We start from the raw sequence: 25,932 nt of genomic DNA, 5'->3' as shown, positions 1-25,932 counted from the left end.
CTTCGTCAGTTTAAGAAACAGCTGCAAAATAGTTTGTGTTAATAGTGAATATAATGACTGTAAGCTATTTGGATATTTAAACAGTTCCATCTTTTAAAGCAGGGCTTTTTTAAACATACTGCAAATATAACTCATTTGTTTTTAATGTATTTTCTACGTATAAAGTATAATGGATGAGTAGGTAAATAAAAGCAATCCAGATGAAATATTTGAGTTTATTTGTCTCCTTTGTGGTTCGGGGTCAAATACAACTTTTAAGTGCCTCGCATCTTTGTCTTACAGGACTAGTCATATTTATGGGAGCGACGTAGCAGCTCGAATATAACAGTACACAATTTCACACACATGGTAGAAAATATCATTTCAGGTCTTTGCATTAGGTTTCTAAATAGGAAAACAAACTTTAGGCTAAAGCATTCATGTAACACTGCTGATGATTCATACAAATGCCCCTGCAGTTTATACTGCAGATGGCTCACTAGTAAAGCCTGATTCAGAGAATGTACGGCAAAAACATAACAAGAAATACACTAATTACAAAACCAAATATCTAAGAACAAAAAAAGAGAGGATATATAGCTGCAACAAAACAGATAATAACAAATGAAAAACTTTTTGAGTCAGTCATAATCAATGGTCTAAAACACTGTATGGTTATAAAAGCCAAAGAATAGCTTATTACAAGTAAATAACTAAGTGTCTTAAGGGCTTCAGTCCTTGTGCAAACATTCTCTATAACACTTCCAGTTACATTTTAATTGGTGAGCTCCAACAAATCCTCACACTAACTGGATGAAAAGAAATTTCAACACAAGTAAAATGTTTGCAAGTTATTTCAATTATCAGCCATGTACAGCTTTGGCTTTAATAAAGGGCAGGATTCAGAAGACTAAAAACAAAAAAACTGGAACTCAGTTTTATTTATTTAAAAAGCATTTTTTTTTTCTTCTCTTTAGACCTTCACCCACTAAAACCAAATTGCTAGTGTTCGCTACTTTATCATGAACTGTGCAAGGTGTGCTTGAGTAAGTACGGCTGAATCTAGTGTGAACAGGTTTTTTTTCTCTTTGTTGTTGGTTTGTTTTACTGATAGCAGTGTTGGCTGGGCTGTGTCCTTTAAGCATAGCTGTTAGTGGTGACCAGCAGCTCGTAGGCTGGATCATGACTCCTCCTGCACAGCACCACACAGGCACAGAGCATGCCCAGCATCTGCAAGCAGGAAACACACAAGGTCATCGTAAAAATGTTTGTGGCTCAAAGTATCTAATAAAAACACACCCACAGATGAAAAAAATAAAAAAAATGAAACACATTGTTATTCCCGAGATGTTTTTTAAACCGTTATTTTAAGTCTGGATCCTTGGAAAACAGGAATTTCGGGATAAATGCAGTTTTGCATGAATACATTTTGCATGATCCGTTTTAATGTATAAATTAAACCCAACAGAAGTCTTTTCCCACTAATATTGTCACATACACTGTGTGGACCACCTTTAGCTGTGAATACAGGAGCTTCCAGTGTTGCATTGTTTCAATGCAATGTCACCAGATTTATTTCCACCAACTGCTCCATTAGATTAGTTTTCACCAAGATATGGCCTTCTTCAATTACTCCAAAGTCCAATCTTTCTGCTCCTTGATATTTTTAAGCCCTTTTTCCCCAGTTATCTTTACTAATTAGTGGTTTTACAGCTACACAACTGTTTGGTTCCAATCCCTTGATTTCCCTTCGCATTGTCATTATTGAACATAGCCCAGTGTTCTACTCTTGTTTTTCTTGGATTTCAAACGTTTTCTGGCTACATTTCTTTTTTGAAGACGATGGGTCCCCTCTATCCTTCCAGTTTTTAATAATGAGTTGAACAGTTCCAAACCCAGCATAGGTCGTTTCTGCAAATCTCCTAAGATGTTTTCTCTGCTTGATGCATGTCAATGATCTGACCCTATGTTAAACAGACCGACATCTTTTTCACGACGGGATGTGTGGTTTTAGAAATGGGAAGCAACTCCAAGCACCAGTTGGGTTAATTAAATAATAGATTATCAAATGGGAGGCCCATACATTTTTGCTTATTTAAATCCAGGTGGTGACTATTCTTTAGGCAGGGCAGTGTATAATCAGTACAACTCACCTTAAAAAACATATCTCTTAAAAGGAAGAATATTTCAAAAAATAGATAATCTGCTTTAGCCAAATTATAGTGAATCTGATAAAAAACAAAAATTTTAGTGCCCCATGTTGGCTTTTTAGACATTTGTTTACAGACTACCATCAATAACTAGATAAGTTATGACATTGCAGATGCTTAATGCTTCTGCAAATGTACAGAAACGTGTCAATGAGATAACAGCAGCACTGAAGGAGTTTCTAGTTAAGTTCTACGTGTGACAACAACTTGATCCATTTCCCATGTGTCAAATAAGAATACATTTTTCCAAATACCCTTGAAAAAATCTCTAAAAGTCTTGTGGGAGAAAGTGGTAGAAAGCCAAACTGGAATTTCTGGCCACAATCCCAAAATGTAAAATATGACATATAAAAAAAACAGTAAAAACAAACAAGAAAATGTAACTTTGAATTGGCCTGGACTTTTACTCATATGGATGAAACAGTCGTGAATTATTAGAACGGGAAAGGGAACCCGCCTGGCAAAATAAAGTTAGAATTTCAGTTTGTTTTTCCTACATTTATTGTGTCATATCTAACATATGACACAATAAACGTAGGAAAAGTTTTGAAAGACTTTATCAAATCCTTTTTTTCTACATCAAAAAAACTCGGTCTTTCCAGGTCATGTGCTTCTCACCTGTATTGATGCAAAAGTTAACGCCGCCCATATGACATACATCATGATCTCCTTCAGTTTCTTCACCACAAGAGCTTCACAGCCCTAGAGGGAAAATGAATGACATCACATGGGGTTTAACTTGGAGAAGAACTTCACTAAGAAAGCCTACTGTTCAGAAAGTAAGAGGAATACAATAAGTTCTCTGTAAATTACTTGTGTGTACCTCTTGGTAGAGATCGCCTGGCCGGCTCAGAGTGCCGGTGCAGTTGCTAATGTTGGGCTGGCAACAGCTCACTGGGACGCTGTTATTCTTGGACTCTTTAAACCACAGTGTGTTCCTCCAGTCAGAGTAGTTGTGAATACCACAGCAGTGAAGCTAGGGGCAGATGATCAAAAAAAATATAAAAAAGAAATTTAGCTTTATTTGTCTTCACTTTTTTTTTTTAAATACTAAGGATAACGCCATAATCTGCTGAACTTTGTATATTTCCTCACCTGCCTCTGCACATAGTCAATAGCCCGACTGGGGGCGTCAGTATTGGGGCCGCTGTACTCATTGTAAACCTTCTGGATGGAGTGATTCACCTCATCCTCTACCTGTAACAGTGAGACAGTCCCCACCAGTGAATATATCAGCAGAACTGACAGAGTTGTTGAACATGATGCACTCTGTAACACTAAGAACTGCCATCTTTAGCCCACATATAGAAAAACACAGCAGGAATAGAAGCCTGTGCTTACCTTTGCCCTGTAAATGTAGCCGAGAACAACCACCACACACTCCGTCACAAACACCAGCAGAAGGATCACAGCAAACTGAAATGGCGAGAAGAGAACGGTAGAATTAGTCACCCAAAATCTGGTTTATAGACAAACATCAGATGGAATTTGCAAGTCTTTCATTTAGATTTAAAACAAGTGACGGACAGCATATCTAATAGGACTCCTCCTGTCTAAATATTACATGTTTCTATATAAGGGTCAATTCACACTGTCCCAATTTAGAGTCTTGAACTTGAAGTTAAATGTTAAAGGTCATTTATAAAGAAGAGTAGACAATAATTATTTAGCTTCAAATTTCAATCAATTTTAGGATTTAATATAAGCAGATTGTATAACTAAGATGTTTTTATTTATTAAATGGTTTCTTCGTTTTATCTTTTTAATTGATGAGGAGCAATGGGATTTGAACAATGAAGTATTAAAGGCAGCAGCAGCAACTACTGTTTGGGGAGAATCAGAAAACCCATTACAGTATAACGGCTGATGGGGTTCCATCATCATGGTCTAATAAACTTTGTGGCAAGCATATGCATTCTGCCCATTTGAAGAATTCATAATTCAACATTGTATTCAGATTTCAGGTGGTAAGCCAACACAGAGCAGCACACCATCGTCCAGAGGAAGGACATTGATGCATGTTTTATGAATAAAGACAGGCCAGGGTTAAAGGTGCTCAAAGCTCTTAGAGACATCATCCAAAAAGACCTGAATCTTTAACACGTGAAGAAAGGTGGTTCTACAAACTACTATATCTGGGAATTTAAAACATATTCACGATGAACAGATTTCTTTTGTTAGATAACATTAAAAACAATAAACTATGAGTCATTTCCCTTCCAGTTCACATTTCTGCTCTACTGTATATCTGACTCTAATATAGACTGCAGTCTGTTGTTTTTATATGAGAGAATATGAAAAGGTTCAAGCTGTATTTAGTTTTACAAAGTAATGTTCAAGAAAACTCATTTTTCAACAAGAATATGAATTTCCTTTATTAAAATGTAATCATTTCACTCTGACCCTGGTTGACTGTAAGGATCCTTGAGTATTGGTTTATTAGTAGCATTACTCGGGGCTGGTGGCTTACATCTGCAAAAGGCTTTTCACATTCCTCATTTATCTATAAACAAGTTTAACCAAAGTGTTTCTAGAGCGCATCAGCTGGTAGTTCATGCTGCCTGGAAAAACAACAGAAAACCCAGCAGCAGCCCCTCCTCAAAGACCACCCATTCAGTCATTTTTCTCACTTTTTAAGAGAAAATTAAAAGCTCAACTTTTACCGAAGAAAAGGCAGATACATTGAATTTCTATATCACACACACACACCACCAAACACAGAATTATAAACAAACCGCACAACGATAATTATTCTAGCAACACCACTAACTCAGCTTTGCATAATTAACCATCAATAATTAAAACAATGTTATTTATCATAAATGTTTTTTTTTTTATTTACCCCCCAAAAAAACAGTTTTTGTAAATATTGACAATTATTTTAAACAGACCACTTCTCTCTGGAAAAGGTTTTAATCTAAATTAGACATTTAAGCTCTTGCTTAAAACACAAAAGCAACATTATTTTTTAAAGAGCAAATATAACATTAGGGCTGCAACAATAATTTTGTAAATCGATTAATCTGTCGAAAATTTTTTGATTAATCGATTTATAATCGGATAGCAAAAGGTTCCGTTAAGAAAATGTTTTACAAATTAAACCCAGTGAAACTCAAACTTTTCCAACTGCGGAGGACAGAGCATACTGACAGATGAAAACTTTTTTTTACCTTAAATATGTTAAATTTTTTTATATATTTCTTAATATAATTACTGCTCTAAGTGGGTTGCTCTGTCAGCTAAAGGCATGTTTTATAGTCTCTATAATGAATCGATTACTAAATTAGTCGACGATTATTTCAATATTTTATAACATTTACTTTTGGTTATTTTGATATGTAGACAAAGCAAAACCCATAAGATAAAATGCTTATTGATTGCAATATCATACTGCTGTGTTGCCCTGCATTTTAAACAGCAATATAAGCAAACTGTAAAAAATAGACCTCCTTTAGTTTCAGCGTTTGTGTTTCTTTTGCAACAGGAAATATTTCTAAGCCGCAGCATCCATCTTTCCTGTAAATGAGGAAAACCTGCAGTATAAAAATGATCAATTTGGTAAAAAAAAAGAAGAAGCTACAATTACCAAAAAAGGAAGCGGTGGCTCAAAGCCTGTGTTCTGCCTCTGAATACAGTTTCTCTAACATCCGAGTGCAACTAGATGCAATAAGTGACAAAAATGCATTACATTACATTTTTTTAAAGACGTACTTCCTATATGCTATTTGAGAGTATTAAAGGAAGTAGCAGTTGAGGCAGTTTTCCTTGGGTAGAAAATAGTTGGAGGAAGTAATCAGAGGGCTGAGCCAGATTCAAATTCTAAGAACCCTTCAGGAACAAGTGTAGTTTTGTTTTTAGATTGTTTTTCAGGATTTAAACTCTTGATATAGGTCATGAGGACATGCATGGACTCTACCATCATACCCTATCAGCTTTATGCATTAGCCTCAGAAGATATTCATATAAAAAATGCATATTAAAGCATGTGCATCTGCTCCTATCATTTTTTAAGTAAAAGCTGTCAAAACTCACTGTTGCCAAGCCACAGGAGCTCTCACGGATAGTTGCACAGCAGCCAATCAGGCCGATGATGAACAGCAGAGTCCCTACAGCTATGATTACAATGGCAGGAATCAAAGTGTACACATCTTCAAAGAAATGGTCATAGTCATCATATGTGATAAACACATAGGCTCCAATGTAGCACAAAATCCCGGCAGCTGCCTGCAGAAAGATACAAAAAGACAAGAGTCAGACACAAAAATACAACTCAAAGCTGCAAAAGTTTCATTTATAGGTCATTTGGGGATTAACTAAAAAAAAATAATAATAACTTTCCATCGCATTATACAACAGCATTAATGTGGCTCAGAGGTCAGCTGTGGCTACCTGCTGCATTACATCACTGCTGCATCAACACAGCTGATAGCAGGAAACTGCCCACAGCTTAACCGGCCCTGCTATTAACTCCAAAGAAGCAATTGTGAAGCTAGAAGTGGAAGCATGTCCAGCCCCGCTTCTTGGAGCGCAGCTTTGCGCAGAGCGCAGCGCATTTCTGGCGCAGTCTGCTAAAATCCTCCCAGTCCTGGCCTCATCCTCGGGATGCTGCTCATTGTTCCACCATCTGTCGGTTTCTTACCCAAAATATGAGATTGAGGAAAACCAGGACGGTTTTAGACGACGTAATCCCACACTGTCCCATTGTGCCGTGACCACTTCTCCTATTGTTATTATTATCACTCGTTGGTTATGATTTTAAGTGCACCTGCACCATTCCTGTTAAAATAATAAAATGGCTTCGGTCTGTCTCACCGTGCAGATTCCTCCAGGCTCAACCAATCATATCACTGCAAGCGGATGATGGAGGTCACGTGTCGACTGGACGTCATCGTTCAAAACAAACAGCCCGAGGGCTCTCTGCACCGAAAAAGTACATTAATTCCCTTACTTTAATTGATTGGAAACGGATATTTTCGAGAGATTTTTCAAAGAATATTATATATTTTTTATGTATGTTTTTTAGAGCACCTGTCTATAGTTCTTCTGTATAACTGTTTGTTTGTATATTTGTTTATTAGCAAAGTGTTTCAATCACAAAAAAAGCTCCCTGCACCCATTAGATTGGTGAAAGTTTGTCTCAGATACATCCAAAATATTTTAAAACACATTCAAGGTCTTACATTTCTATTTTGTATACTCATACCAACAGAGGGATGCATTTTTAAAAGTTTGTATTTGATGATTTTGACTGTTATAGCATCTGGAAATAAAAAACGCCCATATAACTACTCAGAAATTAGAAAATAACATAAAACCATCCATCTATCTTCTACTGCTTGTCTGATAAGCTCATGGGTGCTGCTGGTGCCTATCTCCAGCAGTCTATGGACAAAAAGCAGGGTTTCTATACCAAGTCAGAGTCACCCTTTAACCTAAAAGCCATGTTTTATGGATTGTGGGAAGAAGCCAGAGTACCTGGAGAGAACCCACACATGCAGGAGGAGAACATGCAAAATCATGCAGAAAGACCCAGGGACAGGATTTAACTAAGGACTTTATGATGCAAAGCAGCACTGCCATACAGCCCTAACATAAAACCAGTCGTTTTCCTTACTTTAGTTACAGAAATGTTATTGTCATTTTATGCTCCACACTGTCATTGGGAAAGCCTGTACACTACAGCATCAGCACTCTCCACAACAAAGGAAAACCACAACTGGTCTTTTTCAAAAAGCTGTCTTTTCACAAAGTGCTATCCAAGCATATTAACTGAAAGTTGTGTGGAAGGAAAAAGTCTATTCCCACTTGTCTTTTCAGGGTCACAGTATGATTTCTCCCTATCTGCAATGGTAATTGGCCAAAAGGCATGGTACACACTAAACATGTTTTCATTCTACTAAAAACACACCTAAGGGCAATTTAAAGAGACCAAATAAGCCATTCATGTATAAGTAGAACATGAAAACTCAATTCAAAGGGAGCTCAGGGTGAGATTCAAATACAGGACCTTTATTACAAAGCTGGTCAACGGTGAAGCTGGGAATTGATTGAGTTATCTAAAAAAGCTTTTGAACATTTAAAGTCAGTGTCTAAAAGTGGCTCCATAGAGCATTTTGTGTTTAATCCAACCATCTATCTATTTTCCATCCCTGTTGGGGTCACAATGGGTGTTAGTGTCTTAGTCTTTATGTTTAACAGTAAGCTAATTATTTTTTTTTTTATGTTTTTTGTGTTTCTTCACTAAATTCCAAATGGTAAATACACAAACACTTCACTGGTACTGGAAGAGTTAATGCAATTTCTCACAAATACAACAAATAGATAAATTAATAAAATTAAATTACAGAATAGATTTTGTTTAGACAAGGAAAGAAAGCAACGTCATGCAGATATCACATTTTTTATTTACATTTCAAACATTAAAGCTGGACAGAATAGATGAGCATTTTTGAACTTTCTATTTCCCTCCAGTATTATTTAGATAACATACCTAAAATAGATTGTTTTACTAGTTTTAAGGCAGCAAGATCTTGATTCACTTTTAACCATCTGTTGCTGCTCTTCTCATGTCCAAGCTGCAGTAGGAAGTGTTCTCTAAGTCTGCCGGGATGCTAAAAGAATACAAAAGACAGTTGGATGAATAGGTTTCTGAGTAAATTTACCTAAATTGATAGATTTTGTCCCTTGATTGCTTATATTGATTTCCATCCTGATTGAACCATAAAAATAATTTCATACATTTCATTTCTGAAGTTAACATCCTGCTAAACATTAGAAATTGTATGACCATTTTTGTTTTTTCTATAATCGTTTTGCTGCTGTAAACACCAGAAATTTCCCATTGTGGGACAATAAAGGGATTTTCTATTCTATTCTATTCTAATCTATTCTCTCTGGTCAAAATAACTAAGGATTGGACCAGTAACCTGACATTTGAAAATGTTTATGAATTGAAGTAAGAAATTTATTACAAATGTAAAATAATAAATTGTTTAATTCTTCTTGATCTTTCATTATTTAAGCTGGATAAAGTTACAATTAGATTAGGAATCTCTTACAAGGAAGAGTGGGTCTAGAGATTCCAACAAATGACGTTCTATTTGTGAAGAATCTCAGATGTACTCTTTCACTGCCACCATATAAATCAAATCTGAAATACGATTAATAGTTTGATAATCATTAGGAATAAAGAATAGACCTTTTAAAAAGATAAATGCTCCATTCTGACTATACCCTTTCAAAAAGCCTAATTTATTTATCTAATTTGACAAATGATTTTTGACCAAAACATTTAATACAGGTCAGGGCTGAATTTGTACCACTGAATATTATATGACTTTAATCCATCTTGTCGCTCTCCTACCTTTTTTCTTCTTTTTTTTAATGTATTTTTAAAGCCCTGAAAATTAACTCTTCAGTCAGTATTGGAAAGCCATTGCAGTTAATGTTTTCATACCAGAGGGTGGCAGTGTATCATCACTAGTTTTACACAATGGGTTTGTATTTTATGATGAAGTACTCAGGCGATTTTGGATGTTGGGAAAAAGAAGACTTTTGAGGATGCTTATTTAAATAACATAAATATTCTAGATGTAAATAACTGCAGAGCATATCCATGTTGTGCCCCATGTGTGATAGAGACATATTAATAAAGAGCTGTGCCACTCACTCAGTCATGACTTGACTCAATGCCCAAAGCCTCAGTTTTATAGAGTAAACTCTTGCTGCATTTGTTTCTGTCAGCTGTTGGTGTTCAAGCTGAACTAGACGGAAACTAACAAACATCAGAAGCTGTGTCTATCTGCTGATAGTGCATACACCCTCACTGTGAAGTTTACAGAACGTTTAAATGCTTATTATTGTGCTATTGTTAAAACAGCCTTTACAAAGACAGGTAAGCTCATACCTAAAAAACAAATGAAGTAAAGCAGGACCCAGAAACCCATCAAGTAAAGACAAGCACCTCTTTAAATTAACACAGACCTTAAGTTCACCTAATTACAAAATGGTGAAGGCAGAGCAATGATATAATCACTCAAGCATTTACTATTACACCTGTTCCTACAGGCAATCAAATGGAGCAAATGTAAAAATCATTTTAATTACAGAAAGATAGAATTGTGTAAAGATGCTCACACTAAAGTAATCTGGAATTTATCACTTATTAAGGTGTGAAAGAGAGAAGATCATTTATCACACCAACAAGCAGCAACATGTTTGCCAGTCCAGAGGGGTACTGAGATTGTTCATGAAACAGGACATGAAATTATCACTTCCAAGTTCATCGACTATTTCTGAGATGCATTGATGGGAATGACACAACAATGACCTTAAAATATATGTAACTGACTTCTTCAAAGAGGTATAGCAGACTACGTACAAAAAACTACATAGGTGAGGCAGCAAATTAGAATAGAACAGATATAACCTTTATTGTCCCTTGTTTGAGAAACGTAGGTATACTAGCAGCAAAGAGACAAAAAGAGGAAAATCAGTGCAGATTAACATCAATGTATAAACCGAAAGAATTAAAGAATATATATATAGAGAGAGAGGAAATAAAAACAGCAAGAGGAAAGCTTTGCAAATAACAGCAGGGATGTTAACATGTCTTGTGTTTGTTTGGAAGCTGTGACGTTTATGAGGTCTAAGAGCTTCTAGGAGGAAGGATCTGCCATAGCGCTCCTTTGTGCATCTATAGGATTGAAAGTACCCGTCACAGTGGGAAGAAACATCTTGATGGGTTAAAATGGATTCCCCAGCATCATGATGTTGGGATTTTTTTTCCTGTCAGGACATGGTGGCTGATCGGAGTAGATGGGAAGACTGTTGCAGCTTAACACAGGGTAATGCAGTAGGACAGCATATTGGTGTGAGCTATTTTAAGGTCAAAGTCTTGTGTAAGAATGACTCAGTTTATCAAAATTTCCCTAAGAGTCTGTGTCAGAGAGTAAAATGTGCTGTTCACAGATGCTCTCCATCAGATCTAACTGAGCCTGGGCTCAATTAAAAGAAAAAAATTTAAAAGATGTCCACATCTAGATGTCCATTGCTGAAACAGGAATAACAAAGACAACACAGAGCCGTAACAGAATTAAAGAAGGAAAAGTGGATTTTCTTATGAATAATTGGATGGATGTCTGTTCATTAACAGGACTGTTAGAAGATTAATCGTCTGTTTCAGTTAAATGCCAAATGAACCACACCCATTCCTCCATTTTCTAAACCTACTTCTTTATCAGGATGGACCACATATGTGGAGCGACCCAGTAGTCCCATTTGGGATTCTGGAACAAAAGACTTCTTCCCTCTGTCATAAAACTCTTTCCCATTCAGCAGGATGAGTTGATAGACAAATAATCAGATGTTTTTCTAAGTACATTTCCAAACAGAAATATTTTCAAATAATTTTCTCCTATTGCCTATGATGAAAGCAAACTGTAAATTTATGAAGAAACATGGCAGGTACAACAATTTTAGATAGTAACATCTACTTAGTCCTTGGGAAAAGACAGCAGCTCTTACAGTCCCTTAGGAGTGATGAAGCACATGCTCAGAAGGTGCGAAAACACAACCTCAACAAATAACAATTTTATCCAAACCTGTTTGGATCTGCAACTTCAATCATGAGACACAGAATTACACATTTATAACACCCCCTCCCTCCATGCATCACCAATATAGCCAAAGTCTAATTATTCTATCAACATACATAACTGTATTTTGTAGCAAGCCTAATAGCCTGCCATTTTAGATTAACTACAAATTCAGTTTTTAATTGAAGTCCCCATCCTAATACTCGCTGTAATATTGGAGAAAAATATTTTGCTAGAGGACACATTTTAACCCCAACAATACAGCAAAGATATTATCCAGAACATAGTTTCTTGCCTTTAGTGGCCTCTTGTTAAATAAATTGAATCCTATTTTCCAAGGCCTACTAACCTACTTTTCTACATTTTTGCACCTGGAGATGTATTCTTAAAGCTGGTGGTTTGAGAGGCCATATTTCTACTAACCTACATGTACACATCAAGATTTCAGTCCTTAAAAACAAAATAATTCTGATGTTTTTAATGTTGATTTTAAAGTTTATACTTTAACCCTGAAGAACGAAAGGGGGAATTTAGATTAACACCTCTTGTTAAATAATTGTTAGCACGTCTCAACCACATGACAACAGCCTTAAAAATGACCCTGACAGCTTAATAGGCATTTGTCAGAAGTTATTAGACAAAGTCTGTGAAATCAGAAGAAAAATAACAGTTTCCGGATTAGATCCTGAAGGTTCACTTAGGGACACCCAAGCATCTCCTGACAGCAGACCTCTGAAAGCTTCAGACAATGTGCAAATTTTATTCTTTGAATATATAAAAAGTAAGATGGATGGGGCATTGTGGGAACGACACTGAAATAGCCTGATGTATTAAACGGAATAGACTATCGCCCGAGGCAATAGTCTATTCCGCATGAACCATCTCACTTTGCTTCTATTGATCGAGAGATCAAACTTCTATGCAGAGGAAAGAAAAAGCAATCGATTTCATGTTGAAATGCTCAGGGAGCTAAGAATTTTGATTTATGTAAGCTGCCTACATGAGTACTTATATAAGAATGAACAGACACAAAGTAATAAAACAAACAAATGTTGGTAATGGCTCTATAAATAAGAGAAAAGGTCACATTAAACCCCTTGTGGAAGGAAATCTAACAGAGCAGATTCTGAAATCTTTGGACCAACTCATTCTATCAGCTGTAATTGCTTAAAATGTCTTATGTTCATTTGAGAGCTGGTGGTCAAATCTTTTGGCTCCTAAATAAATAAGAGTGTGAGTCAAGCTTATTTCACCAGAGGGGGTTTTGGGTCATTCTTTTTTAGCATTGCCCAGAGGAACATTTAGAGGAGAATTAAAATGCTTTATTTTTTAGTTAGAGTTCATCCTTATATAATTTACCTGCTACATTTTCAGTTTTTTATTATCAAATAAAAAGAGCCCAAATAAATAAACAACATGTAATGTATATATATTGACTGAAAAAAACAGTTTAATGTGACAGGTTGGTGGTTACAGCAGATTTTAATCATTACGAGCAGAAAAATAATAGCTTGTTTCTGGATATTTTATTTGCAAATCATTTTAGGTCTCCAGTCCATGCGTGCCACCGCCAAACTTCATCGTCACTTTTTGCTCTGGATGTAGTTTTCTAAGATCTTCGCTAGAAACTCCGCTTCCTGAAACAAAAAGTGGAAACATCAAATGAGATTTGAGAAAAGAATGATAAAAAAAAAAAAAAAAAAAAAAAAAAAAATCAGAAAATAAAATTGAGAGAAGGTAAACTTTTGTGTCTTTACCTGATTTTTCAAACGGCTCTCGTCTGTGTCCACCTGCGCCTTTAACGCCACCCGCAGAAACTCTTGGAAAAGCTCCCCAAGCGAGCTCTGCGCGGCCGGGAGACTGATTTCCAGCGCGTCCACAGCCCACTCCTCGGGGGAAGGCAGCAGAGGGGTTTCCATCACACTTTTCTTCCCCATAAAATGCCCTGCCAAACAATAAATAAAAACAAAAATCCCTCATTTGACTTCTATCCACGTTGACTGGACAATTTAAAGGGAAAACATCTGAGAACCCGACTGAACATGTGCGTAAAAGTTTCAAACTTGATATTGCATATTTAAAACTTTGAATATTTCTGTATCTTACCTGTTGCCCAAAGATTGCCTCTAGGATTTACTTTGATTTTCGCAACTTTATTCCTCAGCTCAGTCAAGTCGAAACTGACAGCAGCACTCAAAGACATGAAAGAGAACAAGACGAGATAAGTAAATAAGCCACAGTGGCAAACATTTCTAAGCGTGAGTCCTCTCATCTCAAGCAGGACTGTGGATCGGTTCTCCTTAGCGCAGTTTTTTTAAATATTTTTTTCCCCCCAAACGGCTCCTGTTAGTGATGGATCGCTGCAGATTCATCCTGCTTTTATAGCTTCTATTGGATGGGGTGGGCTCTCTTTAGGGGCTGCGCTTACTTCTCCTTCACTGCTGCGTAAAGATGAGACCAGAAGGATGTGCGTAATTTAGGACCTAAACGAAGGTGTAAAAAAAACATCAGCATCATATTATTATTTTTTTTTTACTCTTGGATTTACTTTCATGTGGATTTTATTATATTTGAACAAAACGAAAACTGAATTAATATTTTACGCGCTCTCGTCCTTATGGCTTGCATACGGAAGAGGATTGTTACTGTTTTTTAAATTTTATCTCAGTATAATATGTGGAAAAAAGTCAGAATTCTGAGATTAAAGTCAGTATTCTGATTTTCTGAATTCTGAGTCAGAATTCTGAGATTAAAGTCAGAATTCTGAGGAAAAAAGTCTGGCTTTTTTCCTCAGAATTCTGACTTTTTTCTCATAATATACTGAAATAAAATTAAATAATTAGTTAACTTTTTTTCAGTGGCCCTAATCCTCTTCGGTACTTACACGAATGAAACTCAGGAATTCTGTTTATTCTGTTTATTTTAATTAGCCTATATATGTGAAGCCATTATTTTATTCCTTAAATGTTGTGCATTTCGGCTCGAGTTGCATCTCTGATAAACAAAATGCAAATTGCTCAGGTTCACCTCATATCTACATTCCAGGGGCCCAATTTGGCCCGTTTACATCAGGCCAATGGCGTAACTATCGGTAATCAGGGACTGCAGTTGCTTAGGGACCCCCAACCTCTTCGGGGCCCCATGCGCAATCATATACTAGGATGTCTCTTTGCAGATGTAATGGTGTAAAAAATTCCTCCTAAATCCACCTGATACTGTACAGATCGACCTTATTTATACCCCAACACATGGCAGATTTCAACATGATAGTGAGCCATTTAAACACGACACCAATAGCAAAGTAGACAGTGGTACTTTTAATTACTATGTTAATAACTATGTATAGTTCATTAGACGGTTGGTAAAAAATACACTCATATAATGTGTTTCAAACCGCAATAACGATATTAAAAGAATGATGTATTTGAGTATTTTATTTTTTACAATACGACTTGGAACTATGGGTAACCCAGAGTAGACTGGGGTGTTGTACTTCATGGGCCCACCCAGATAATGTTGCTTATTGTTGTGTTGTTACGCCATTGCATCAAGCCATATGACATTTGGCCAGTTGAGCCGTGCTACTACGCTCATCGTCACTTCCAAGAGGACAGGAGAACCTGCTGATTCTCACTGCTAATTTAGAGCTGATGAGACAGATGGCCTCTTCCTCACTTCAGGGTGCTAAAGTTGGGGTATTGTGAAGGAGCCGCAGCTTCTGTCTTGCTCTTTTAATAACCTTTGACATTAACACGCATATTGAGATTTGGTAAATTCTGCACAGTTGAATGTCACTCTAATTAGAAGACTGTCTGAACATCACAGCATCACAGTGCCCAAGCTCAGAAGTTGAATGGACCAGGCCAAGACACTTGCCTTGGCACTTCAGGATCAAAGCGACTGATGTATAGATGCTGAGGTAGAGCTAAAATACATAGTTTAGGTTTAATTAACCTTGTGTTATCATGACCACTGGTGTGACAGCATATTGGAATACTAAATGGTCATTCTGACCTCTGAACACAGTTAAACACGGCACTCGGTAAAACACCTCTTACATGTTCCTACTTTATTTTCCTGGTTTTTAACTTTATGAAAGATAACCGACTTCTTAACTAGGCTTGTGAAGCTGTTAAACTGAAATTTGAACCTTCAGATTAAAACTGAGGTTTTCTAACAGCTTCTAACATTTTTTCTCACCCAGGGGCGGATTTAGTAAATTGGGGGCCCTAGGCAAACACAGGCAGGGGGCCCTCTGAATTGAGAGGACAACACATAAAACACACCTATTATACAGATAGAGAAATTTAAAAAGAATTGATATAAATTATTTGTTCTACGTTTTGTCCCTCTCTTCTTGTTGTTTTCCTCTGTATGTTTTGTACTCAACTGACTTTTCATTCCGTTTTAAAAGGAATGAAAGATTTTTTCCAAGAACTGAGCTCACTTAGCTGATTGCTCCTTCCTGTGTTTGCAAAAAGGCGACAGCAAAAGTAAATAACCCAGTCCTTTTTTTCACTCTAGACAAGCCATGATCTGCTTATCTGTTCTCCATTTTCAGTTAAATGAAATAATAGCTGTATGAATCATAACAGCAGACAAGAGAGAGGAGAGCCAATCTACTTGCTCTGGAGAGCAGAGCTCGCTGCATTTATATGTTGTCGCCAAAGTCTCCAGTAGCAGAAAACAGTTGCTGCTGGGTGCTTTTTTGAAATTAAAGTGCTAGAGGGGTCTGAAAAGTTGCTAAATATAGCGGCAAAAGCGCTAAGTTGGAAACACTGCTCTTTGCACTGTTTCTTTTCAAATGTTTTGCTGGACATTTCTGAATATGTGCAGCAAATGGACTGATCCAATATGGTGGACAGTGAGACACACTTAATTTTATAAGCGTTCTGATGGCATTTTAGCGAAAGGATCTTTATCAAAAACACAATTAATGTGCACAAATAAGGAATAGTTGTATTAGCCATACATATAGAGTTTTATGGGGCTCCCATGAACTTGGGGCCCTAGGCAACTGCCTAGTATTGCCTAATGGTAAATCTCTCCCTCTGTTCTTACCCTGTATTTTAAGAACTTTTCCATTAACTGTGACTGTAGCCTCTGTCCTTGCTGGAAAATTGTATCACCTCAGCATGATGCCATCACCACCATGTTTTATGGTAGGAATTGTATTTATTATTGTATTTAATTGCAAAATGGATTCTGAATTTATCCCATTGTTCTCAAAAAAACACTTACACTCATTTCAGTGTAAATTGTCAAGTGTGAATGAGACAGAAATACGAAAAATTTAGAGACCTTTTTATTCAGCTTCCAGGACCACAAAACTACAAGATGAGGCAGGATTTACTTCCCATGTTCCTCAGCTGGTAAGCCTGTACCCTGAAATCCTGAGAAAATCCTGGAAAGATGTTTATTTACAGCAGCTCTTAATCAAAGAATAAATCATAGAATCTGTTTGAGAAATTTGTAATTCATATTCTTTGTTAAACATTTGTTATTTGCCTCAGAATTGTCTTTGTTATGCATGGGGCTTTATGAACAAACTTGTCCTGCCCTACAGACAGAATCAGTTTTAGTCTTGCTAATTTAACTAATTAAGCATTTATTAAGGTTAATCTAAAATAGCTTATAGTTTTCGTTGCATATGGAAGTTATTTATTTTAATAATACAAGACCACTTTACTGTCCCCATATAAAATATATAGAAGGATATTCCACCCATATAAACCAACCGACAGATCTCCAACTTTGGCCATTAAGACATTTACCAAAATAAGCCCTTTTCTTACAAAATTTTCAGCATAATCTTTAAAAAGTTACCTTTTATAGTTAACTAAACTGTTGGGAAGCTTGATATTGAAAACTTGGTTTATAAGAAATTTTTCAGTCTGAAAAAATATCTTTAACAGTTACATTTACTAGATTTTTGGAAAGAGTTCATAAAGAAACATTTTACCAAGAACTTTGAAACGTTTATTTTAATGTAGGTCTCTCAGTGATGACATACACTATTTTCATTTCCAATACAGACTTGTAAAAAGGTTTGTTAAACATATCGTCATAAATCTACAAATCAAAATGAAGTTTTTTTTTTCTTTCCAAAAAGGATGAACCGTTTACATTAATAAAAAAATTGGTCCTGTTGTGAGGGGCCAAACAAAATACAACAGTTTATGTAACTACAAAATTATGCTAACCAGATAACATATTAAGTTAATTTTCAGTTGCCACAATACACTTCCAGACACAATAAATGAATAGGAAATTCACAAAAGCTGATTTATTTTTAAGAATGCCATTTCACCTTTTGAAGATAACATACTAAAGTGAACTTTAACTATATTATCACAAAAATATTTGGACTTTTGAGAATGCAAAGACTAACCATGTTTCTACAAAAAAAAATAATTAACAAATGGTAAAAAAAAAAAAAAAAAAAGAACAATTATGTTGGTTTTGAAAAAGTAAATCTGGTTTGAAAGGCATGACTGAGGTTTTCTGGACGCAGTTTATAGCCATCTTCAGTGCTGATTGTCTCACTCCCGGTGGACCAAAACGAAAAGACCCAGCATGAAGAGCACAGCATACTGAGGGAAGCAAACAAACCAATACTTTAGACACAACAGATCCAAACTAAAGCAAATAAATAACTGTTACCTATTAGAGAAGAAACTTACTTTGAACTTCGGGTAATCATTCATGAGGATGGTGACAATCCCAATATATGGCACAAACCTGGAAAATATAAAACATTGTCTTACTGATGTATAATGTAAATTTGTTTGGTTGTTCTCTATTCCTAACCACTCAAATCATTTTTCACAATCTTTAAAAAAAACTTTGATCCATTAATTCATCAACTGGTAGGTTTGAAGAAGCCGGAATCAAACCAACAATTCTCATCGCAGAACCGATCCACAGCTTTTCCATCTGGTAATAAAAGCAGCCAAGCAATTTTTAAAACAGCCAAGCAAATATAAATCAATTTATTCTATTATTTCCACACTGTCTGCACTAACTACTATTCCAAAAACCTCTAGCGCTTTCCATACTATGTGTAAGTGCAGCTGCATTGTAACTGATCCAGTCCTTACAATATTCAGTAATAGGCTCATGATTACATGGTTTCCTGATATTAATGAGCCAAGCTATTAGATCCAAAATCCCTCCTTTAAATAAGTTTAAATAGAATCCGAACTTATGGGAGCTAAAAGTACTACTTGTTATAAAGGTATATTTAAAAAGAAATCTAAGAAGTTTCTTACTTTGAATTTGAAGAATAGATTAAGAACATCAGGCTAAACCTTGAGAGCGAGGTGGAATTACCATTTAGCTGGGGTAACACGACAACTTTATCACTGGGTGCTCACACCAAGACATCCTTTTTGTCACGACTGGGTAATAAGGGCTGCAACTAAAGAATATTTTGCGAATGAATTAATCTGTTGATAATCTTTTAAGTTAATAATCAGAAATCCAAGGGTTCCTTAAAAAGGATTCTTCTTTTTTACTAAATTAAACATGATGAAACTAAAACTTTTCCACTTCAGCAGTTCTGGATAGAGCATATTGACAGGCAAAAATGTTTTTTAATCTTAAATGTAAACGTTTATATATGTTTATATATTATTATGTATACAATTTTGATATAATTACTGCTCCAAATGGGTTGCTCTGTCAGTTAAAGGCATGTTTTAGATTCTCTATGCTCCAGTTAATATTTTGAATACTAAATTATCACATTATTATTTCAATAATCGATTAATCCAATTGTTTAGCCCTAGATTTAACAGTCAACTTTTCAACAGAACAGAATATGGGATTGCTTTTTAGAGACCAATTGAAGGGAGCAACAGTTTGAAGGAACAAACATGCCAGTAGGTGCAGTAATACAAGATATTCTTAGATATTCAGATAGGATAAATTACTGTTCATCTTCCTCACAAACTGAAAAAATATGATATAATCTAAAATATGTCAAGTTTAATCCACAACTGATCATGTTCTAGGTAATGTTTATCCTATTGCTGGTTATAACGTCATTGAAAATATGGAGCATGTATTTCAGAATGTTTGTGGGTTTTGTAATTACTGTCACTGTAAGTTTTAATCGGAAATTTTTATTTTAAAGAACATTTCGGCTGGAAATATGGATCAGTCAAAAACAAGTGAAGCGAGTTTAGTAAAAATGTTTATTCGACATGGAAATACATCATTCAGAATAATCAGATTCATTAATTTAGTCCCGTTAACGTTACATTCAATATATAAGCTATCAAGATGCTCCCCCTTAACGTGTTTTAGTTATAAATACGAGTATCTCTGTTATGTTTGTTTTTCAGCACTTTGTTATTGAAATTACTTATAACCAGTGCTGTTTGACATTTATGTTCATTTTATTGGTTAGCTACAAATAAAGTTTAGAAAATATCCAGATCAAAACTGCTGTCTGTGTTTTTATTCTCCACTGGCCTTTGGCAACCCATGCATTTACAGTTGATTTTGTTATTAGTTATGGAGGACCAACTCTGCCATATTTAAAAATAAATACAGAAATAAATAAATGCTCTATAAATATATAAGCATACAATTAATTGCCAACAAAATTCCAACAAACAAATAAATGTAAGTAGAAATTAAATTATACAGTGAGACATAAATGTATATAACTTTTAATTGGCTTCTTTATTAAAAGTTATATACATTTATGTCTCACTGCATAATTTAATTTCTACTTACATTTATTTGTTTGTTGGAATTTTGTTGGCAATTAATTGTATGCTTATATATTTATTGAGCATTTATTTATTTCTGTATTTATTTTTAAATATGGCAGAGTTGGTCCTCCATAATTAGTTTACACTGCATGACAGCTAACAATTAGATCTTAAAATTTCAGATTGCTTGACTGTGACTGAGGTCAGCTCAGTTTTCTTCTCACACTTGCAAACTCATCATCAAACAGATTTTAGCTGCGACTCTAAAGGGGGACTGACTGCAAGTGTGGCCGAAACAGAAGAACAACTCTTGCATTCATTGTATTAAAAATGTGAGATACTGCCATTCCAGAGGTAGCATGTAGAAAATCCCTATAAAGTACATTAAATGATCGTTCTTTGCTGCAATTCCACAACTAAAAACATGCTAATACATTCAATGATTACAATTATTAGCCTAGTGACCCTGCATAACATAAGCCCCCTTTTCCACTACCTCTCAAAAACGGTCACTTATCCTGCATGTGATTCAGCATCATTATGTGTCAGTGACGAATAAAGCATGCAGGAATGGCGGGCTCAATCGAGGAGGGGGGGCATCCGCCTTGGATTATGGTAGGGGAAAGACCAAATCTATTAGCTTGCAAGCAAAATTCCCAAACTCCCCACAAATACATCTTGCCAGGAGCAAGCAGATGCGTTAACCTCAATACAGAAATGTTTCGGACCAACAAAATGCAGTAACATGTATGATGTCAGCGCATCAAGCAGAGGCTGAAGCAAAACAAACATGGCTGTGCAGGTTTTAGCTGGAATACACGCCATCTCTTTTTGAAAAACAAGCAAAAGGAAACTATTTTTGCCTTTGTGGATAGAGGGATGTTAGCATGTTCTCCCTGACCGCATTTGGTAAGATTTTGATTTATAAGTCTACTCCGCTAGTTGCGAAAGAATTAAGCTGCTACAGCTGCTGTGATTGGCTATAAACTCGACATGAGAGGCAGATACGCAATCCGCTCGCAGAATTGTACTGAATGTCCCTCTCTTTTGTGAACACTTAATTCTCAGTTGCCACAATACACTTCCAAAAACAATAAATGAACAGAAAATTCATAAAAGCTGATTTATTTTTAAGAATGCCCTTTCATATTCTGAACATACTATGATGAACTTTAACCATATTCTCACAAAAATATGTTTCTACAAAATGTTTGAACAAAATGTAAAAAGGAAAATAATTTTGTGTTTGACAAAGTAAATCTAGTTTGACAGGCATGAATGACTTTGATGATGATTAAACTTACACTGCTGTTGCAAACTAGACCAGAGAGGTAAAAAAAAAACTGAACTATCAGTGTAGTAGCAGCCATTGTGCTTCCTCATATCCAACTAATCCAAAGAAAATAATTAAAAAAAAAATATTCTTAAAACCACTCCTCTTACAAGCTGGTATCTGTTGTATAAAACACATCCACTGATGCAACACACCGCTATGTGCTCGATGTGTCTTCAACTCAAAAAGATGTTGCAATGATTATGACTAGACATTTCAACGGGCTACATTTTACACTTGAGATGGTTCTGCTTTGTCTTGGGATGTTTTAAAAATAGTAAACGACTGATTAAATTAAAGCCAAAGAGCAGCTAAGATTAAAATATTTAGACTGAATCCAATTTACAAATATCTCTTAACTGCTTTGATTGATTATGAATCTGAAAGATATACCCGTTTTCAGCCATGCATGGTAAGGAAATAAAACATTAAAGGAACAAGGGCTGGGCAATTAAATACATTTGCAATATAATTGCAATTTATGAAAACACGATTTTCAAATCGCAGAGGCACTGATTTTTAATCACTATTAAATCTATTTTTAACAAGAGTAAGAGATTAAATGTCTCCCTCCAGGCCTTTAGATGCCGATTAAATGCTTGAAGTGGGTTTGTCGCCACACAGAAAGGAAGAAGGAGTTGCAGCCAGCACACAAATTCACGCAAGCAAGTAAAGGTAAACACTTTCTCATACAATAGTTACAGAAATGCCATGTAACAATAGGCTCTGGGCAAGCAAGCTGTCAAAAACCAAAAGCCTGGGGTAAAACATCTACAAGTGCAAATGAGAATCAAAATAAAATCGCAATTTTGGCAAAAAAATAATCGCAATTTAGATTTTAGGTAAAATCATTCAGCCATATAAGAAACTATAACAAGTACAACAAATGTTAAAATACTCACTCGATTCTTTACTTAATATTTTGAGATTTGTCAAAAGAGGAAATAAAAGCTTATTCTATCCAAAAAAAAAATGGTCAGATTTTATAAAAATCCACTTAGTTTTAATGTGAAGCCTTGTGGTTGTGAAGAAAAATTATACCAACTCACTGTAGAAAATTAGTAAAACAACTTACCCCCTCGCTCGTCCCACCACATCCTTTTTCTCCAGCCAATGTTGGCCCTGCTTGTACAATCCTCTATCATCGACTGCATTGTTGTCTCCTTTGGTCAAGAACTTAATGTCACCATTTTCCCTGTGAACAAATCAACAGCCTCATTTCCAGAACACAGAGGATGCAAAACCTCTTTCTCCACCTTGGTGACATAAGTTAGAAAGGTCACAGAGGTTTCTCTGAGAGTCATTCTGATAGCAAAAAATAAATAAATAGCATTTAAAAAAAAACAGGATTCAAAGAAAGCTTTTATATGAAAATATGCATTCATACTTTTCATGGATCTTCAGCACTCTGTGTACTATTGGGATCTCTCTGCCTTCTATCCTGAAGACAACAATCTCTCCAACTCTGATGGGGTCCTCCACTCGATTGGTCAAAAACAGAAGATCCCCTCTGTGAAAAGCTGGTTCCATACTCCCACTAAAATAAACAGGTAAACAAAAACAAGAAAAGTCGGTTTCATTAAAATATATTTTTATTTATTCTTAACATAAAAGGATGAGACTGGATAACATTACATTAATAAAACCAAATAAACATAAATAGCCAGAAGCAAACAGCATATGTTCATAAGCAATTAAAGTAAAGGTGAAAAGCAAGAACTCAAAAACGTGTTTAATCCAAATTCAAAACAGAAATAAATACTAGATTTACCTGAGGACAACAACAATAGGGCTTTCGCTGCCAGTGACAACCATCAGTCCTTTCCAGATCATCAGCGCAGAAGACACAATCATACCGAAGTTCAAAACCTGGTAATACAACTGAGAGCAAGCAATCTCATTCAATAGGCAGAAATAAACAAAAGCATGTTATCTGGAGAATATTTGTTAAATCTGTAAAATAATTTTACTAAAGAGTTCTATGTGTACTGTGAGTTTGATGGCCTTCAAACTGTTTGTGGTGTAGCTAATGTTGCTTTAGTGTTATTTTTAGGGCTAAAAAAAGAAAATAAAAGTAAGCACATTTAAGCAAAGTAAAAGGAGTAGTGTGATCAGAATGAGGCCCTATGTGCGTGCTGTGCCTCTGATTGCTAATTTTAAAGTTACTTTATTAATTAAAACAATATTACTATGTAGGAATTAGCTACTTATTAATATAATACAAAAGTCATTCAAATGAAAGCCCTTTAACTTTCTCTGCTTAGACTACAGGGTTTTAGGAAATTCCTTCAATATTTTAAACTACTTTTACCCAGTCCAAGAAAGGTATATGAAATATGTGACCAATATGAAATATGTGAGATCATATAAAGTGATTTTGATGATAACATACTTGTCCTGAGTAGAGCTTTTGAATAGTTTTACATTGCTGGCAGGGGATTTTCATTAAAGAGCCCAGAGACCAGGGCCAGTATCTCTGCTCGTTTAAAGGAAAATACGATTGTATTTCACTGTCTGCCTTCCTGTGCATGCAGAAAGGTTTCGATTTTGTAGAAGAAATGCTCCACAGATAAGTAGTTGGTCCAAACAGCCGAATGTGTGAATATCTTTATAACTTTGCTTTAGTCGGAGCAACATCTGTCGGCAGCAATGTGGATAACAGCCTGTTACAGCGTGTGCTGTATAATAAACAAACGGTGTTATACTCATTTTTGAAGCGTTTGAAATTAATCTCCCCAAACGCAAACACATTGTTTCAATCTGCAGAGGGTTTGTCCAGAGAAATGAGCGGCGTTTATAAGGCGCGGAGCGGCTTGTTGTGGTTAGCTTAGAGGTACTCAACGCACAAAGAGACAGGCGTTAGATGAGAAGAAGCTAAAGCTGTGATACCTACCTGACGCTTATTCATGCGTCGGACGTCGTCGAAAAAGTCTAAAGATAACATGTTTGCTAATACTACACAGTAGAAAACTGTCTAAATTACATTAATATGTTACAAGTAGCGGGCATATGGATGCAGGCAGCGAATCTTCCGGGTCCTTGCAACCGGAAGTCCCGCCCACCTGTGAGAACTGGGTTGAGGTGTCGCTTCTGGATACGAGAGTTCAAAGTGGAGGGGCTTTCCAAACTACACACACACACATACATACATACATACATATATATATATATATATATATATATATATATATATATATATATATATATATATATATATATATATATATATATATATATATATATACAGGTGCTGGTCATAAAATTAGAATATCATGAAAAAGTAGATTGATTTCAGTAATTCCATTTAAAAAGTGAAACTTGTATATTATATTCATACATTACATACAAACTCATATATTTCAGATGTTTATTTTGTTTAATTTTGATGATTACAAATGACAACAAATGAAAATCTCAAATTCATCATATCAGAAAATTAGAATATTACTGAAGACCAATAAAAACAAAGGATTTATAGAAATGTTGGCCAACTGAAAAGTATGAACATGAAAAGTATGAGCATGTACAGCACTCAGTATTTAGTTGGGCCTCCTTTGGCCTGTATTACTGCAGCAATGCAGCGTGGCATGGAGTCGATCAGTCTGTGGCACTGCTCAGGTGTTATGATAGCCCAGGTTGCTCTAATAGTGGTTTTTAGCTCTTCTGAATTGTTGGGTCTGGTGTATTGCATCTTCTTCTTCACAATACCCCATAGATTTTCTATGGGGTTAAGGTCAGGAGAGTTTGCTGGCCAATTAAGAACAGGGATACCATGGTCCTTCAACCAGGTACTGGTAGCTTTGGCACTGTGTGCAGGTGCCAAGTCCTGTTGGAAAATGAAATCTGCATCTCCAAAAAGTTGGTCAGCTGCAGGAAGCATGAAGTGCTCTAAAACTTCCTGGTATGTGGCTGCGTTGACCCTGGACCTCAGAAAACACAATGGACCAACACCAGCAGATGACATGGCACCCCAAACCATCACTGACTGTGGAAACTTTACACTGGACTTCAAGCAACGTGGATGAAGTGCCTCTCTTCTTTTCCTCCAGACTCTGGGACCTTGATTTCCAAAGGAAATGCAAAATTTACTT

The 25,932-nt window shown here is 35.8% G+C and overlaps 3 protein-coding genes across 3 annotated transcripts; all 3 read right to left on the bottom strand.

The window, feature by feature from the left end:
• Window positions 1-1,055: 1,055 nt before the first annotated feature.
• Window positions 1,056-7,007, bottom strand: LOC119780720 (tetraspanin-3-like). The gene is made up of 7 exons (XM_038280864.1): window positions 6,829-7,007; window positions 6,222-6,413; window positions 3,531-3,605; window positions 3,285-3,386; window positions 3,013-3,165; window positions 2,808-2,891; window positions 1,056-1,209 (listed from the first exon to the last, which is right to left on the bottom strand). Exons 1-7 carry the CDS (start codon window positions 6,889-6,891, stop codon window positions 1,117-1,119), a joined length of 762 nt encoding a protein of 253 aa, XP_038136792.1. The 5' UTR covers window positions 6,892-7,007; the 3' UTR covers window positions 1,056-1,116.
• A 6,197-nt stretch (window positions 7,008-13,204) lies between these two features.
• Window positions 13,205-14,154, bottom strand: nmbb (neuromedin Bb). The gene is made up of 3 exons (XM_038280621.1): window positions 13,892-14,154; window positions 13,543-13,730; window positions 13,205-13,422 (listed from the first exon to the last, which is right to left on the bottom strand). The coding sequence occupies exons 1-3, from the start codon at window positions 14,055-14,057 to the stop codon at window positions 13,369-13,371; spliced, it is 408 nt and encodes a 135-aa protein (XP_038136549.1). The 5' UTR covers window positions 14,058-14,154; the 3' UTR covers window positions 13,205-13,368.
• A 3,587-nt stretch (window positions 14,155-17,741) lies between these two features.
• On the bottom strand, window positions 17,742-24,907 carry sec11a (SEC11 homolog A, signal peptidase complex subunit). Its single transcript, XM_038280839.1, has 6 exons — window positions 24,735-24,907; window positions 23,613-23,722; window positions 23,229-23,378; window positions 22,917-23,036; window positions 18,469-18,526; window positions 17,742-18,378 (listed from the first exon to the last, which is right to left on the bottom strand). Exons 1-6 carry the CDS (start codon window positions 24,783-24,785, stop codon window positions 18,328-18,330), a joined length of 540 nt encoding a protein of 179 aa, XP_038136767.1. The 5' UTR covers window positions 24,786-24,907; the 3' UTR covers window positions 17,742-18,327.
• Window positions 24,908-25,932: the final 1,025 nt, after the last annotated feature.

The sequence above is a fragment of the Cyprinodon tularosa genome, unplaced genomic scaffold (assembly GCF_016077235.1).
Source record: "Cyprinodon tularosa strain WSP-4 unplaced genomic scaffold, ASM1607723v1 ctg103, whole genome shotgun sequence".
Classification (NCBI taxonomy): domain Eukaryota; kingdom Metazoa; phylum Chordata; class Actinopteri; order Cyprinodontiformes; family Cyprinodontidae; genus Cyprinodon; species Cyprinodon tularosa.
The sequence above is the reverse complement of the archived record's forward strand: the minus strand, read 5'-3'. Positions and strand labels throughout refer to the sequence as shown.

Excerpts from the sequence above, each read along its gene's own strand:
- LOC119780720 (XM_038280864.1), bottom strand. The coding sequence starts at position 6,891 with ATGGGACAGTGTGGGATTACGTCGTCTAAAACCGTCCTGGTTTTCCTC. Across the intron at positions 3,606-6,221 it reads GCTCCTGTGGCTTGGCAACA|TTTGCTGTGATCCTTCTGCT; the intron begins GTGAGTTTTGAC and ends TCGCCATTTCAG. Across the intron at positions 3,166-3,284 it reads TTGACTATGTGCAGAGGCAG|CTTCACTGCTGTGGTATTCA; the intron begins GTGAGGAAATAT and ends ATCTGCCCCTAG.
- nmbb (XM_038280621.1), bottom strand. The coding sequence starts at position 14,057 with ATGAGAGGACTCACGCTTAGAAATGTTTGCCACTGTGGCTTATTTACT. Across the intron at positions 13,731-13,891 it reads AGGCAATCTTTGGGCAACAG|GGCATTTTATGGGGAAGAAA; the intron begins GTAAGATACAGA and ends ATTGTTTGGCAG. Across the intron at positions 13,423-13,542 it reads AGAGCCGTTTGAAAAATCAG|GAAGCGGAGTTTCTAGCGAA; the intron begins GTAAAGACACAA and ends TTTTTGTTTCAG.
- sec11a (XM_038280839.1), bottom strand. The coding sequence starts at position 24,785 with ATGTTATCTTTAGACTTTTTCGACGACGTCCGACGCATGAATAAGCGT. Across the intron at positions 23,379-23,612 it reads CCTATTGTTGTTGTCCTCAG|TGGGAGTATGGAACCAGCTT; the intron begins GTAAATCTAGTA and ends TGTTTATTTTAG. Across the intron at positions 23,037-23,228 it reads GTGCTGAAGATCCATGAAAA|GGAAAATGGTGACATTAAGT; the intron begins GTATGAATGCAT and ends ATTTGTTCACAG.